Source organism: Phyllobates terribilis, unplaced genomic scaffold (assembly GCF_046119375.1).
Source record: "Phyllobates terribilis strain yellow unplaced genomic scaffold, ASM4611937v1 Scaffold_9__5_contigs__length_417890890, whole genome shotgun sequence".
NCBI lineage: Eukaryota > Metazoa > Chordata > Amphibia > Anura > Dendrobatidae > Phyllobates > Phyllobates terribilis.
This window is the reverse complement of record NW_027362769.1, coordinates 168,955,402-168,973,167: the sequence shown is the minus strand read 5'-3', so window position 1 is coordinate 168,973,167 and position 17,766 is coordinate 168,955,402. Positions and strand designations below refer to the sequence as shown.

At 43.8% G+C, this 17,766-nt stretch overlaps 1 protein-coding gene across 1 annotated transcript in view; it reads right to left on the bottom strand.

Annotated features, from left to right (window-relative positions):
• Positions 1-17,766, bottom strand: part of CHPF (chondroitin polymerizing factor) — a 29,232-nt gene that overhangs the window by 5,760 nt on the left and 5,706 nt on the right. The window contains exons 2-3 of the mRNA XM_073647315.1: positions 5,236-5,800; positions 2,646-2,828 (exon numbers count right to left, since the gene is read on the bottom strand). Coding sequence (XP_073503416.1) covers positions 2,646-2,828; positions 5,236-5,800 — 748 coding nt within the window. The remainder of the gene's footprint in view (positions 1-2,645; positions 2,829-5,235; positions 5,801-17,766) is intronic.

The following is a 17,766-nucleotide window of genomic DNA, read 5'->3' as shown; positions in this document are numbered from 1 at the left end:
TGAGTACAGGAAAGAAACTGTCTTTTTTCAACTCGATCTGCACCTCTGTGTAGCCAGCTCCATACAGCCCAACGTGAAATCCTATTTTTACCTGCTAAAACCACATTTCAGAAGCACCCGGCTTCTCCTCGGTGCTGCAGAGCTCTCCCTCGCTCTCCTGTGCTCATTACCAGCCCTAACTGAGTTATCATAAAGCATATTTAAGTGAAGAATTCACCTTGTTTTTCTGTGCACTTTGCCGGTGTGGTTTTACATTGTTAGCCGGCTTCCGTCAGAGCTCAACTCTCCTGCAGTCTTTCCACAAAAGGAGCTTGTAATTACCAAGCAGTGCTAAGCTTAGACACAAGCAAAGATGGGTTTTATTTTGCTTGCTGCTGACAATCGGGGTTTGTAAACTGCAAATGCTGCTCTACTGATGCATACAGCAGAAAATCTTCTGTCATATGCATCAACAGATGAAGAATATGAAGTTTCAAATCAATTATCTCTTAGCAGCAGAAAAACGCAACAACTCTCAATCTCATCCTGTAGTATTTCACTCCTCTCAGCCCCTGTGTATAAAGCCCCATCCTGCAGTACATCACTCCTCTCTCAGCCCCCCTGTATACAGCCCATTTTGTGGTACAAGTCTCCTCTCAACCTCTGTACATAGCCGCACCCTGCAGTACATCCCTCTTCTTAGCCCCCTTTTACACAGCCCCATCCTACAGTACATCACCTCTATATACAGTCCATCTCTCCTCTGTTACCAGCACACACACAGACCGCGGCTTTCAGTTACATCAGTCCCCACAGGGGCAGCAAGCAGCTGAGAGACTGCACAGGATCGAACAGGAGCGAGTAATAGAATATAATATAGTTATTTTAAGCCAGCCATATTGCAATTTTGGAAATGATCCTTTAACCCCCTTAGATGTTGGAGTCAATAACACAGGAATGCAAAATTTGAGTTTATGAAAAATTGTTTACAATATAAAAATGATTTGATTCTCATGTTTGCTTATGCCGGGATTTAAAAAAAAAAAAAAAAAAAAAACACTTCTATTTTTAACCATCACGTATGGATTCTGCAAAAAAACACGTGAAATTACGTACAAGAAAAACCTTTATTGTAGCTAAAAATGTACATAATATTATCAATAAAAATGTATTGAACATTCATTCTGCAACTTTATCGGAAATTAATTCTTGCGCCTTTTCCTTTGATCCCTTTTCTCTTATAGAAAGTCTACGGATCTTCTCTGTGAAGCTTCCAGCAGTCGTCCCCCCATCACGTTCCATCTACCTTGGCATAATCTGCTTGATATCCTGATGAAACCTTTCTCCTTGCTCTTCGCTAACAGCACCAAAAAGGTTTTCAGGAAAGTCCAAAAAAAAAAAAAAAAAAATGTAACTTCAAATTCCTCAGAGCACCCAAAGCTTTACAACATTTCAGCATGTTCTCCCCGGTGGACTTAAATTTTGTATCTTTGTTATCATCTAGAAATTTCTTCATGACTTCTTTAAAAAAAAAAAAAAAAAAAGAGTCCAAAGCCCTTTTCTCAGCTCTCATTTTTGTTTCGAACACGTTCGTCCTTCATGAGTTTCCAAATATCCAAACCCACAAAAATTCTTTCAGTTTTGCTTCGGACAGTCCCTGAAACTTGATACACAAGTACTTAAAAAAAAAAAAAAAGTTTCTCCTTCTTTCGGTAGAGCTTCATCAGTCCAAGCTTAAATGTGAAGTGGTGACAGGAGAAATTTAGTGGGATCAATTGAACTTTAAGCAACTATGTTCTTGACTCCAGATTGCAAAGATGTTCTTGTTGGCCAACTTTTCTTTTGACGAGTCCTATCCCGGCTGTCTCATTCACACAAAAAGCATGGGCACTTTGTGTATCCTCCTTGCTGCCCAAGGAGAAAAGAACTTTCAGATCACCACATATTGACCATTCTTGATCCTCATTGTTAAAGTTTCTTGAGAATAAAGTCTCATAGCTTTCATAGTGCACAGAATGGCCCACAGGCACCGAAGCGTACGCGCTGCCATTGTGCAGTAGCACAGCTTTCAGACTTTTTTTTTGGATGAATCAATAAAGTCTCCACTTGCTCCCATTGTACTCAATGTTACACCGTCTTGAGAAAAGTATGTAACAAATTACTTTTCTCTGCTTCTGTACCATGAAAAACCAAAGATCACCTCTTACGTTTCAAAAAGGTTACCCTTACAGATCTGTGTAATTAAGGCATTCAAGACGTATAAGCCAGCTCATTATGCTGATGGGTTATCATGATATAAGGGGCTTAAAAAGACCTCCAGGTGTTACTCACAGGCAGTAATATTTTGAAAACATCCCTGGTTATTAAGGGGGAATAAATACCTGATATTTTAACAATTGATCACTGTAGAGATGAGCAGATATTGTGTAAACAGCACCAGCGATTCTGCTCTCTAGTACAGAGCTCAAAATCCCCTGCACAGACAAAGCAAATAAAATGCTACCTTACTGTAGTCACCACTAGGGGGAGCACACTGCAAAGAGGATATAATCAAAATAGTTTGCTCCTTAGCACCACCTAGTGGAGACTGTAGGCAGCCCATATCTTTACAATTTCCCTTCATGCAGAATCAGTCTCAGAGGAGCCCTACTGATGCCGGTGCTCACCTGCAGCTGCTCTATTTCTTGGTACGTCTTCTCCAGTTCCAATTGAGCAAAGTGTTTATGCAGGCGATACATCTGCACCGGGTCCAGGACTGGGTGGGCTGTGAAGGCGAGCTTGAGTCGGGGGTCACTCTCTTTTTCAGGGTCCATGTTCTTCCCCAGTTCAAAGTAACGATAGTGGATTTCCTGCAAAGAAAGCCAATGCAGGTCATTAAGAGGAGCAGCATATAATGCTACAACACAAGATTCCCAGTTTGAAGTATTATAATAGTTATATTCTTGTACATAGGGAGCAGTGTTATACTAGTTATATTCTTGTACATAGGGGGCAGTGTTATACTAGTTATATTCTTGTACATAGGGGGCAGTGTTATACTAGTTATATTCTTGTACATAGGGGGCAGTATTATACTAGTTATATTCTTGTACATAGGGGGCAGTGTTATACTAGTTATATTCTTGTACATAGGGGGCAGTATTATAGTAGCTATATTCTTGTACATAGGGGGCAGTATTATAATAGTTATATTCTTGTACATAGGAGCAGTATTATAGTAGTTATATTCTTGTACATAGGGGCAGTATTATAGTAGTTATATTCTTGTACATAGGAGGCAGTATTATAGTAGTTATATTCTTGTACATAGGAGGCAGTATTATAGTAGTTCTATTCTTGTACATAGGGAGCAGTATTATAGTAGTTATATTCTTGTACATAGGGGGCAGTATTATAGTAGTTATATTCTTGTACATAGGAGCAGTATTATAGTAGTTATATTCTTGTACATAGGAGCAGTATTATAGTAGTTATATTCTTGTACATAGGGGGCAGTATTATAGTAGTTATATTCTTGTACATAGGAGCAGTATTATAGTAGTTATATTCTTGTACATAGGGGGCAGTATTATAGTAGTTATATTCTTGTACATAGGGGGCAGTAGTACAGTAGCTATATTCTTGTACATAGGGGGCAGTATTATACTAGTTATATTCTTGTACATAGGGGGCAGTGTTATACTAGTTATATTCTTGTACATAGGGGGCAGTATTATAGTAGCTATATTCTTGTACATAGGGGGCAGTATTATAGTAGTTATATTCTTGTACATAGGAGCAGTATTATAGTAGTTATATTCTTGTACATAGGAGCAGTATTATAGTAGTTATATTCTTGTACATAGGGGGCAGTAGTACAGTAGCTATATTCTTGTACATAGGGGGCAGTATTATACTAGTTATATTCTTGTACATAGGGGGCAGTGTTATACTAGTTATATTCTTGTACATAGGGGGCAGTATTATAGTAGCTATATTCTTGTACATAGGGGGCAGTATTATAATAGTTATATTCTTGTACATAGGAGCAGTATTATAGTAGTTATATTCTTGTACATAGGGGCAGTATTATAGTAGTTATATTCTTGTATATAGGAGCAGTATTATAGTAGTTATATTCTTGTACAGAGGAGCAGTATTATAGTAGTTATATTCTTGTACATAGGATCAGTATTATAGTAGTTATATTCTTGTACATAGGGGGCTGTATTATAGTAGTTATATTCTTGTACATAGGGGCAGTATTATAGTAGTTATATTCTTGTACATAGGAGGCAGTATTATAGTAGTTATATTCTTGTACATAGGAGTAGTATTATAGTAGTTATATTCTTGTACATAGGAGCAGTATTATAGTAGTTATATTCTTGTACATAGGGGGCAGTAGTATAGTAGTTATATTCTTGCTCATAGGGGGCAGTATTATAGTAGCTATATTCTTGTACATAGGGGGCAGTATTATAGTAGTTATATTCTTGTACATAGGAGCAGTATTATAGTAGTTATATTCTTGTACATAGGAGCAGTATTATAGTAGTTATATTCTTGTACATAGGGGGCAGTAGTATAGTAGTTATATTCGTGTACATAGGGGGCAGTATTAAAGTGCATTTTCTTTTACATTATAACTAAGGACCATATTTTTTGCAATCCTGGAGGGAATTGACCATTAATGAGCTACATGTCCCTGCATGCAAAAAAAAAAAAAAAAGTTTGAACTAAAATAAAAAAAAAAAAACACAACTCCAGTAAAGCCGATGTTTCTGTGCATAAATCTGCTCACAGCCTGAGCTTACTATTACTGATAGGACTTGCTCAGTTGTGATAAGTGCGGCTCTTACTCTTCCCCCTCGTACAGCCGTCCCAATGTATGTGCTGCTGACTGTCCGTCCGTCTTACAAAGCCGCCTTATAAGCCTCGTACGGTGCAGGATCCAAGGCTGAGCTCTGAGGAAACAGCAGCTTTCTTCTCCTGCTATACACACAGTGAGGCGCACGTACCTATAGTTCACTGACGCATGCAGCGCCGCACACAGACAGTTACTTTATCTAAGTCCATTCACACTATGTTAAATATTAACCGTGTGATTACCAGGGCTCAGGCAATACGGGTTCTTGTGCAGCCCGGACTAATCATGGTGACGTCAGTGGTGCAGCCTTGGACCGTGTTTTATGCACTTTTTGAGAGACTTTGTTTATTACGTTTGAAGAGGAGACTTCAGAAAGTTTTGGTAAAGTTCATCCTTCAAGGTCTTACCTCATACTCCTCCAAGCAGTTGACGTGGGTGTAATCGATGATGCATCTCCCCAGCCACTCGTCAGGTCGGGCACTTAGGATATCATTGCGGCAGCTTTCCAAATGCGGCTGCAGCTTTTTCAGGAGACTTCTGGAGAGAAGATACCCGAATCCACCATAGCAGTACCTCCCCTCGGTGTCACCGCCGATGAATTCCTCGGGCCGACCCAGGTACAAGTCCGCGTCGATGCTTAAATGAGCGGCAAGCTTGGCGATCCGGTGAGCCTCGGTGTAAGTGTCGTCCTGCACCAGGAAGAACCAGTCGTACTCCTGGACGTAATGGTCCAGAAGATGCTTCACCGTCTGGTACATGTTCCAGATGGGCCGGTCATCTCCATGGGTCACCACCGTCATGCCGTGAGGGAGTTTTCGGCCACGCATGCCCGTGAAGTAGACGAGCTTCTCCAGCCGGTGGCCTAGGGTCCGGTTGACCGCTACCGCTAGGGTGTTCAGGGTGGTCTTGGAAGTCAAGACGCCAACAAATAGTTGCTCTCGGATGCCAAGTTCTGTGCTGATGTAGCGAGACCTAGAACCGAGGGAAATACCAAAAAGTTAATATGGTTGTCAAAAGTTTTGGAAATTATTTAAATAATTTTACATAAGCTAAACTTCCACTAGCGACTCCTGAATTACTTCCACTAATCCAGACAGCTAATAAGTAGGTTCATCCTCCCAATTAGCTTCCCTGGTAAATGCTTCTCCTCCTGCCAAGTACACAGGTCCCGAGGCTGTGACAATAGCGAGCATCATCCCTCTGATCTACTCGCATAAAGAGTACACAATATTCAGAAGTTTCGCATGAACTTCTTCCCTTCGCCTGCGGAGGCACTGTTGCAAAATTAATCACTTCCAGCCACTGGTCACAGACGATCACTGGTGATCCCAGCGATTTTCTCCCAAGGGATCCAAAGTGGTCAACCCCGTTAAAAAGACAAAGCTCTGAAGTTTTGAAGATGTATTCCAACCCTCCTCCTAAGTGATTGACAAGCGCAATAGAAGAAGCCGCTTACTCCGAGTGAACTTACAAGCCCCGAGAGTGGATTACAGGCTCTTCAGTCCACGCTGTCAATCACGAAGCCTAATTATTTTAAGTGCCTGAATTTTTTTTTTTTTTTTTTTAGCAAATGTTCATTCTATTTGTTGAGGGTCTCGACCTCGGTGCCGGACGTAGCAGAATTCAGAACCTTGCAGAAGAGCCGGACTCGCGGTAAAGTCCTGACGACAGGAGCCTCAGATGCGGAATTGACAAGGTCGCCCCCCTGTAGTAATTAGTTTACCCTCTAATCTCCGCTCGTTAATAGCTGGGGGAAGGGGAGCAGCTATAAAAAGTAAAAAAAACCAATATGGTTATCTGTCCTGGAAGTAAAGCTTCCAAGGTGTAAGGAATATGGTCACCGTTCTCTACACATGAGTCATCACCGGGAGAACAGCTGTCGGAAGAATCAGAAAAGAAAAAAGTAAAAAAAAAAAAGAAAACACCTTTTTATCATCCTTAAATTGGGACCCCATAACCACTGACCCAGTTAACCGGGCAGGGACACACGGGGCATCTTTAGGCTTCATACACATGGTAAAGTTATTACACCGCCACATCAGAGACCCCATAATACGGTGTTCTGAAAAATAATATCAGCTAAAAGTCAATAGGGGTCCAACAAATACAGAACGCTTCCATTACCAGGCGAAACCTTTGCAAAATAGGGTGGTCCTCAGCTGGGAACAACCCATCTGTGAGCCCTTACATACGGGATGCAATACATTTCTGATGGGCCACATCAAGATCAGGGGGTGTATTCCGGTAAGATATAACCCCTTTAATGGGATGCAAAGAATAAACATGATAAATAGCGCCTCTCTTGTCTACAGGCTGTGTGTGGTATTGCAGATCAGCTCCATTCACTTCAACTGAGATGTACTACCAGACACAACCTGTAGATAAGGGTGGCGCTGGTTTGTTTTTGGGTTTTTTTGGAAGAAGGCAGCCATGTTTTTTTCTAATCCTGGACAAACCCTTAGGGATACTTATTAATGCTGCAAAATTCTCCAAATTCTCCCACAGTTGTACCCAAGATTGTTAAAAAACTGCAAATGGCTGAAAAGACAGACTGAAGTGTGGTTCAGTCCGGTTCTGCCGCAAATAACCCCGTCGAGTGGATTTTGCTAAATCGTTCCCCTTTGTCGGCGCGGTGCAGTTTTTGGCTCACGTCTGCATCCTGTCCGTCTTGTTGTACTTGTGCTTATAATGTCTTTTTGTTCCACGGCCGCAGCACGGACCCCAGAGAGAGGGAGGAGGAGACGGGATTAGACCCTGCAGAGACAGGAGCCGGAGTGTAAGATACCAGGAGGTATCCGCGCCGCCCTCCTCCCAGAACAATCACCTGTCTGTAATGGAGAGCACCTTGAGTAAACCCCACAGTTATATATAGACGCCGCTCGTGGGCCGGGAGATGGGAAATACTGAGCCGTCCAATCATACCCCAAATATATGGCATTATGGACTATCCCTTTAAAAAATGATTGACCCTTTAGTTACGCTGTTCAGACTACTCAGCCCTTTCTGGGTGATATCAGTATACCGCCAATACTATAGAAGCTGCAATACTTCACTTCTCCTGTGGGGGTGCTGCAGGGACATTCCCCTACAGATTACAGCTGATGGGTGGGGGTCGGCAGTGGATTATTCATTGATCCCTTGAAATCCTAAGAACAAAAGGGGCCACAATGCTGCTCCCCTCATTGCACCGGGGTGGGGGTGGGACGCCGCTTCCCCTTCATTCTTAGGGTCAGCGGAGGTCCAAGATGTCTATGATCGTAAAGTACAGTATGTGCGGCAGAGACGGACAATACTACAGAACCTAAAATAACATGCTGGGAGTTGTAGTTCTGAAATAGCGGGGAGATCCATTACTAGATCACTTTCCAGTTATAAAGTTCCCATTACCCAAAGTGTAGATTCCCTTTTATCTACTTTCATAAATTCAGACAATTGCTTACATTGCAATTCCTCCGATGTGGAGACGGAGAAATCTCAGCAAACATCTGGCGAAAGTGGCCACAATTTTGTTGGACTGGTCCTAACAAGCGGGAGCTGCTGCGGATTTGCTCATGGATCAGGAGTCTGCAGGGATTCGGTCATCTCTATTTTAAGCGATTGCAACTTCAGCAATTGTCCAATATTTATGAAAGAAGATAAAAAGTAAAGTGATCTAGTCATGTAAGCCAGTGGATCTCCTGCTATTGCAAATCTACAACTGCCAGCATGCCTCCTATAACCTGCGGCTGTGAGGGCATGCTGAGATTTGTAGTTCTGCTGCAGCTGGAAAGTCAGTGTGTGGAGATGGCTGATGCCTCTGGGCGCGCTCCACTCCACCAGTGTTAATACGCGGCCCGGTGTGGGCTCCTGGGCTCCGTGCTCGCCCGCCATTCACTAAGTGGCACAGCTGCACAGTTATTTATAGGCATTAAAACAGCTCACGGCGACGTACGAGAAGGTCATATCTGACAGAAGGGATCTGGCCCCCGCCGCTGATCGCCGCCGCTACATCACAACAATTGGACGGCGCAGATCATGGAGAGATTAGATCCACGACACATCTAGATCTGCGCCGACGGCCGAAATTAAAGGGCCAGCGTACGAAAAGCTGACAACTGATTAATGCACATTAGTGTTCTAAAAGAAGCTGCTCATATCCCATCAAATGTATCTTTACACTGAAGATCTCATCCCACTGAAGAACAGTGAAATGGCTGATAACAGGGAGCAATAGCTTTGTTTCATCTGCCTGCATAATAGACAGAAGATTGCCATGAGGGTGGAGGGGAATGAAGATATTAGAGAAGGTAGATTCTTAAGTTAAGTGTCACCCCCGGCTTATCTGTTGGCCGCTTATCCCTCCATGGTTTTGTGCACAATATTGGAGCAGCGGGCGTCATTCAGCAGGAAGCTTTGTTACCTCTGTGCTCATGTTAAAGGGATTGTACAGGACTAGGAAAAGATGGCAGATTTTTTTTTGGAGGTTCGCCATTTAGGAGCAACAATGTAACGAAGGGCATTAATTATCATCCAGCTTTCTCTTTCAGAACCATCTTTTGCTGCCGAGGCATGCTGGGAGTTGTAGTTTTGTAGCTGGAGAGCCACATGTTGGAAGCCATTAGTCCTGCCATATTAATACTCTTGTAAAGCGATCGGTGGAGCCCTTCATGCATCGCTCAGAGTCTCCTCCTCGTGTACGATAAGTGCATCAGCGTCTCGTGAAGAATTTTCTTCCTCCGAGAAGAGAAAATTTCTATCATAAATCTGGACAAGAAGTAAAACCCGAGGGCTCTGGAGCAAAAAATCACCATGTTTGATCTTCAGGTTAACAGTTTATTGTTCCAATTAGCTGCAGGCGAAACAAGAAGCATCTGCCGGACAACCAGAAAACGTGCAGCCGACCGAATGTGGAAACCTCTGCACAGCAATATCCTCAAGGGTTAATGGGAGAAATACATACGGGAAGGGGTTAATATGAGTCAGTCAATGTCTACATTACTGATCCTGAGTTATCTCCTGTATTATACTCCAGAGCTGCACTCACTATTCTGCTGGTGCAGTCACTGTGTACATACATTACATTACTGATCCTGAGTTACATCCTGTATTATACTCCAGAGCTGCACTCACTATTCTGCTGGTGCAGTCACTGTGTACATACATTACATTACTGATCCTGAGTTACATCCTGTATTATACTCCAGAGCTGCACTCACTATTCTACAAAAAAAAAAAAAAAAAAAACAGAAAAAGTAGTATGCAGAAACAATTTGGGATCAGCTAATAATTTTATTAACTACGTATAGACACTTGCAATCAATTGAAAACCTTTAAAACCAAAAGGGTTACAATTCTCATGAAGGTGTGAAAAAGTAATGGCAATCACCTTTCCTCATCTGCTCCACAATATATAAAAATAAGGACTATAAATAAATGGAGTATTGTAATAATAAAGTATATCTATTGTTACAATACTCCATTTATTTATAGTCCTTATTTTTATATATTGTGGAGCAGATGAGGAAAGGTGATTGCCATTACTTTTTCACACCTTCATGAGAATTGTAACCCTTTTGGTTTTAAAGGTTTTCAATTGATTGCAAGTGTCTATACGTAGTTAATAAAATTATTAGCTGATCCCAAATTGTTTCTGCATACTACTTTTCGGGGGTTTTTTAACGGACTTTCTCATGGTTTGCCTTTTGGTAGATCCCATGTATATTTGGTGGTGCCCTCAGATACAATCTTTCCTATATTGCTTATTGATGCCCCACTTGTTGGTAGGAGTCGCAGCGCAGGTGTCCCATCAGGATTCTGAAGAATGAACGAGACAACATTAGCCAAGAACTGACGTCTTCCCCTAAAGTCAGCGACACTTGACCTTTTCTGAAGCACGTCATTATGCCCTGTGTGTTGCACAATGGGTCCCAACTCCCAAGATCGGGCAGATTTCCCTGAAGTCGAATCTAGTGTTTTCAGAGAGTGAAGGCAATTCCTAGTGCATGCCAGAAAAGTAAATTGTGGCACTATCCCTTTACACTCATCAGTCCTGGCTGAGAGTTACTGCCAGCAGTTAGGGCCCAGTACAGATCGAAAGATTTCTCCCAATCAGCCCATTCAGCATTGTTTTACTCAGAGGGCAGACGATGACACCTCCACAACATGATCCCACCCAGCAGATGGGAAGCCACTGGCAGCTTCAACCAAGCAAAACTACGGAGAAATTCAGCTCAGCAGCGCGCTCCATGCTGCGCAGTGTCAGCCGGAGCCACGAGCTGCTCAGCGGACTTTTCTTACCGAGAACAGAGGACACGACCAATCCACCATTTAAATAGTCCATCACCTTTCAACCTACGCTTCCTGATTCATGACTAGAATTCCAGAATGACAGTATAGACCGACACCAGTGCATGTAACTTCATAACAATTCAGATCCACATTAAGAAAGATATCAGATACGGGAGATACCGGACGGCCTTGTATCCAGCTCCATGATAACTGGCGGCTTAGTGAAGATTCCTGGGGATATGTCTATGTATGTGGTTTATGGCCGGAGGTTCATAGATCACAAACGACTTCTCAAAAACCAAAATCGATGATGCAAGAGGACAGATTACGGCACCTGGAGAGTCTCTCTCTCTGGAGGAGCCGGCATGTCAATGGTCGGTCTGCAATTACACCGAAGTGATGTAATGCCTCATTCCTCCTGCAGGGGTGCTGCTGGGAAACTGAACACTTGCTCTCAGCCTTCCACCTTGGGATTGTATTGAAAGCTGAAGAGGATAATATAGACCTTGAATTACATTGTATCTTGTACTCCAGTCACCACTGGAGCAGCATGGAGCAAATTCTGTGCAGGCATTAATAGGATGCTCCAGACTGGTACTTCTAAGTACTATGTGATGTGATCAATCTAGTGCCCACATGCAGGTACATTAGGGTCAAATGGACCCCCAACTACCATCCCATAATGCACAGAAAGACATGAAGCCAATGCCAAATCAGCTTACTCCCTACATCTCCCAGGATGCAGTGCAGCACAGACCCAGGAGGTTTGGGGTTAACATTACTGTAGACTTCAGTGGTTCTCTGCATTTCACCTGTTGTTCCCGGTGCCCAGTGGGCAGACTGGCAGGGGCAGCACGCTAACAACAGGGGGCTGAGATTTCAGAGATGAGGTCAATGGCAGGTTAATCCTGGAGGTAAAAAAAATAAAAATAAAAAGTGAAATTACAGACTAGAGTGCTGCGGTGGTCACATAGAATGGGTTTAAGAGTGGCTTCTGGAGCGCTGCGGCCCCCGTATAAAGTGGGAACAGAGGTGGTTAAGTGACCCCGATAGGTGCCAGGCTGTGTACTAGAAGGGGGAGCAGCACCTTGTACAGGGGAAAGAGGCTCCGCTTTATCACATAATTACTATCGAGGCTGATAACAAATCTAAGAGGAGCCACATCAATGACAAGGGTTCAGGTGTAGGCGACGCCCAGGAGTAAAATTTGGGCACAATAAATGGGGGGGGGGGGGGGGACGGGGACGGGACTAGTTTGTGGGTGCACTTGCGCCCAATAATTTATATCACATAGGGCATCATCCTAAATCAAGAGGGATCCACACTGGTCTAGTACAATGAAAAGCTCTGCAGATCTAATAAAAGTTATGATTCAAGTTCTGCTTGCTGTCAGTGAACGAGAACAAAACACTAAAAAGATTCATAAAATGATCTTATGTCCTCCTGAAAAGTTTGCAACAATGTATCAGTCAGTGCAAGTAACAGCCCAACCTATCAGTAGAAATGTTGGAAACTGTAGGGATGCAGTAAGGTCATCGACAATCACAGGGAACTGAAATCCTTGTCACAAATGTATCAGCCCAGATTCCAAATATTCCAACTAGACTGGATACAAAAGTTACAAAAGCTCAGCTGTGAAAAAGTATTTGGCTCTGTTCACATTTCATATTAGGAACAGTCAAACTGAATAAGTGATTTGCTGCATCAGCTATGCAAACAGAATAGGAAGCAAAAAAAGGACCCCATAATAAGTGGACCCCGTTGTATCACTTCTTCTGTTTGACTGTCCCTAAACTAAGTGTCCAAATGGACATTTGAGCGGAGCCTTATATCTGAAAAGGTTTTCAGCCTCTGGAAACAAATCACTCACTGACAACAAGCAGAGCGTTTATCAATAGTGAAAAATAGACAAAGTATTAATAAGTTGCAGAATGCGTCATTATACGAGTCAGTAAATGCCGAGGACTGCCATCAGCCAATAATAAATCCGCTACAATAAAAGTTCAGCGAGAAAAGGATTTTGACTGCGGGAATCCAGCACATTGCTCCCCGCGGATCCCCCGTCCCTCGGTTGCAGGAAGGTTTCCTGGAATTACCTGGTAATGGCTCAGACACGTGTTCTCACTTAGACGCAAGCCCCTGACTAGCTGCTGGTAACAGATGACTGAGGGGCCATTGCTAATGATCAGCCCTCCATATGTAACCCATCATGTGCTGACTGTGAACCCGACCCCCAGAAGTGAGAGTCAAGGTCACTGCCAACCTGTACAATGGGAATAGACAAGTACGGGGCGAGAGAAAACCCTAATGGTCCCTATACCCATCATTACGGCTTCACCTACAACCTGTGACAGATTTCCAGAGTCAACTCCCCACAGACCGATAACCAAATAGTTTTGGGAGGCCAGGCTGGATTGGTTTGCCTGCTTGCTGACAGTTTCTAGATAAACCTGTTTGGAGGAGGCCCATAAACAAACAGTCTGTATTCTAAACTGGATCTTTGCAGAATCTGCTGCCATGTATTGCAAATGCAGAGTTCAGTTGCCTTCCACTAATGAAAAAGTTCTTCAACTTTCTGATACAAGTCGGTTTCATTTCCTTACAACTTTTAAGGCCTTTGTTTCCGGTCAGTGAATAAGAGCAGCCTTTATACTATGAAGAGGTTAAATCATGTCCTTACAGAACGCTTATCAGAGCTGAGGGTTTCTTACAGTTCCATCCAGTTTGACCAGCCAATTGTGATCTAAACAAATCTTTTAGAAAGTTGCAGAAGTTTTCATTCTTCAAGGATAAAAGACATTCTCATCTTGTAACGTGATGGTATAGCACTACAATACGCCATCACTTTCAGATTGTTAGGGTCTTAACCAGAGATTGGGGCCCTGTAGGCTCCCAACTTGGGGGCTGCATTCGGCTTTCTCCAGCAGCCCCATGGAAAATAACTGGCAGCGAGAAGCCCCATTCTCAGGATCACTGGGGGTCTCGACAGCCAGACCCCAATGATCAGCAATTTTTCTCCCATCCTAAGGATAGTGGATGACTTGCTACTTCTAGACCCCAATCAATCTGAACAGTGATGAATATGGATTTGCGGCACTCCTTCCACCAGGGAAACTGACGAGGATGCAGCAGTTCCACTAATGCAGGGCCCCTTTACTCTCTGGTTGAAGGTGGGGGTGGGTTTCTCAGAAGTTAAGACCCCCTCCGATTATAGGAAAATGGTGTACGCCTTTACTTTATGGAAGTGGGAATACCCATTTAAGGCCTGCCAGGTCAGGACCTGGACCTATGTGGTTCCTTTGCTGCTGTAGGTAAAGGGGCTCTAAGAAAGGTTTCAGTTTAGATGGACGGTCGGAGCCCCTACTGTACACTAAGGAAACCGCCAGCGGGAAGTCATTAAAGCTAATAGGAAACATCTTCATTGTAGCAGAAGTTTCTGTGTAAATGAGGCCCCCGACGATGAAGACACGTTGTTCCCATTTACTAACAGTACATATGCCCACCCTCACTTTACAGCTGCACATGCGAGCATGGAAAGAGTTAACGCCAACACGGAGCAATTACAAGGAAACGTATCCACAAATGGCCGAAGTGCTAAATATGTCAGAGGCGCTGAAAGGGAGACGTTATAGTGCACCCATCTCCCTGAGAATCTGCCTCCAGAGTTTAACTACATGAAAGGTGGCATTAACAGGGTGAGACATGTATATCAGGAGAGCAGACCGTCAGTCATTACATATCTCACATTGGGAATGCCACCTTTCATGTAATAAGCTCTGGAGGCAGATTCTCAGGGAGATCTATGTCCGGCCCATAGATCTGAACAGCTCATTTGCATAGAAAAAAAAAATGAGGATTTCTTGGAATAAGACATTGGATTGCAAATATCAAGGTATTGTTTTATTCAATTTTTTTTTTTTTTTTACCGGCTTAGGAGGGTTGAAAGGTAAAATATCAACTTTGCAATTGGGTTTCATTAATCATTTAGCCCCTTTTGGTTTTTACAGGATCTTTCTTTTCCTGCACAGTGGACTTCAATGTGGTAACAAACCAGCTGAGATAAAGGAAGACCGGGGTTAGCAAGTTGGTACTAAAGTTTCTTACAACAGCTAATATCAATGCAACTCCTGTCCCTACTATGTTTTAGAATCCAACAAATACGATCTCTTTTAATCTGCAATATTTTGTATTTGATTTTTATATATTTTTATTTTGTTTTTAGAGATATATACACACACTCATACATACATATGCGTGTCTGCTCAAAAAAATAAAGGGAACACTTAAATAACACATCCTAGACCTGAATGATGAAATATTCTCATTGAATACTTTGTTCTGTACAAAGTTGAATGTGCTGACAACAAAATCACACAAAAATCATCAATGGAAATCACATTTATTAACCAATGGAGGCCGGGATTTGGAGTCACCCCCAAAATTAAAGTGGAAAAACACTACAGGCTGATCCAACTTTGATGTAATGTCCTTAAAACAAGTCAAAATGAGGCTGAGTATTGTGTGTGGCCTCCACATGCCTGTATGACCTCCCTACAACGCCTGGGCATGCTCCTGATGAGGCTGAGTATTGTGTGTGGCCTCCACGTGCCTGTATGACCTCCCTACAACGCCTGGGCATGCTCCTGATGAGGCTGAGTATTGTGTGTGGCCTCCACGTGCCTGTATGACCTCCCTACAACGCCTGGGCATGCTCCTGATGAGGCTGAGTATTGTGTGTGGCCTCCACGTGCCTGTATGACCTCCCTACAACGCCTGGGCATGCTCCTGATGAGGCTGAGTATTGTGTGTGGCCTCCACGTGCCTGTATGACCTCCCTACAACGCCTGGGCATGCTCCTGACGAGGTTGAGTATTGTGTGTGGCCTCCACGTGCCTGTATGACCTCCCTACAACGCCTGGGCATGCTCCTGACGAGGCTGAGTATTGTGTGTGGCCTACACGTGCCTGTATGACCTCCCTACAACGCCTGGGCATGCTCCTGATGAGGCTCAGTATTGTGTGTGGCCTCCACGTGCCTGTATGACCTCCCTACAACACCTGGGCATGCTCCTGATGAGGTTGCGGATGGGCTCCAGTGGGATCTCCTCCCAGACCTGGACTAAAGCATCCGCCAACTCCTGGACAGTCTGTGGTGCAACGTGACGTTGGTGGATGGAGCGAGACATGATGTCCCAGATGTGCTCAATCGGATTCAGGTCTGGGGATCGGGTGGGCCAGTCCATAGCTTCAATGCCTTCATCTTGCAGGAACTGCTGACACACTCCAGCCACATGAGGTCTGGCATTGTCCTGCATTAGGAGGAACCCAGGGCCATCCGCACCAGCATATGGTCTCACAAGGGGTCTGAGGATCTCATCTCGGTACCTAATGGCAGTCAGGCTACCTCTGACTAGCACATGGAGGGCTGTGCAGCCCTCCAAAGAAATGCCACCCCACACCATTACTGACCCACTGCCAAAGCGGTCATGCTGAAGGATGTTGCAGGCAGCAGATCGCTCTCCACGGCGTCTCCAGACTCTGTCACGTCTGTCACATGTGCTCAGTGTGAACCTGCTTTCATCTGTGAAGAGCACAGGGCGCCAGTGGCGACTTTGCCAATCCTGGTGTTCTGTGGCAAATGCCAAGCGTCCTGCACGGTGTTGGGCTGTGAGCACAACCCCCATATGTGGACCCTCATACCACCCTCATGGAGTCGGTTTCTAACCGTTTGTGCAGACACATGCACATTTGTGGCCTGCTGGAGGTCATTTTGCAGGGCTCTGGCAGTGCTCCTCCTGCTCCTACTTGCACAAAGGAGGAGGCAACGGTCCTGCTGCTGGGTTGTTGCCCTCCTACGGCCCCCTCCACGTCTCCTGGTATCTGCTCCATGCTCTGGACACTGTGCTGACAGACACAGCTACACTTCTTGCCACAGCTCGCACTGATGTGCCAACCTGGATGAACTGCACTACCTGAGCAACTTCTGTGGGCTGTACTGTAGACACCGCCTCATGCTACTGTACCTCTAGGGGTGAGAGCAATGGCAAAATGAAAAAGTGACCAAAACAACAGCCAAAAAGGATGAGAACAGAGAAATGGTCTGGGGTCACCACCTGCAGATCCGCTCCTTTATAGAGGGTATCTTGCTAATTGCCGATCATTTCTACCAGTTGTCTGTTCCATTTGCACAACAGCAGGAGGAATTGATTCACAATCAGTGTTGCTTCATAACTGGACAGGATGATGTCACAGAAGTGTTATTGACGTGGAGTTACATTGTGTTTAAGTGTTCCCTTTATTTTTTTTGAGATGTATGTATGTATGTATACACACACATACATACACAGGCCAAAAGTTTGGACACGCCTTCTCATTTAAAGATTTCTGTATTTTCATGACTATGAAAATTGTACATTCACACTGAAGGCATCAAAACTATGAATTAACACATGTGGAATTATATACTTAACAAAAAAGTGTGAAACAACTGAAAATATGTCTTATATTCTAGGTTCTGCAAAGTAGCCACCTTTTGCTTTGATGACTGCTTTGCACACTCTTGGCATTCTCTTTATGAGATTCAAGAGGTAGTCACCAGAAATGGTTTTCACTTCACAGGTGTGCCCTGTCAGGTTTAATAAGTGGGATTTCTTGCCTTATAAATGGGGTTGG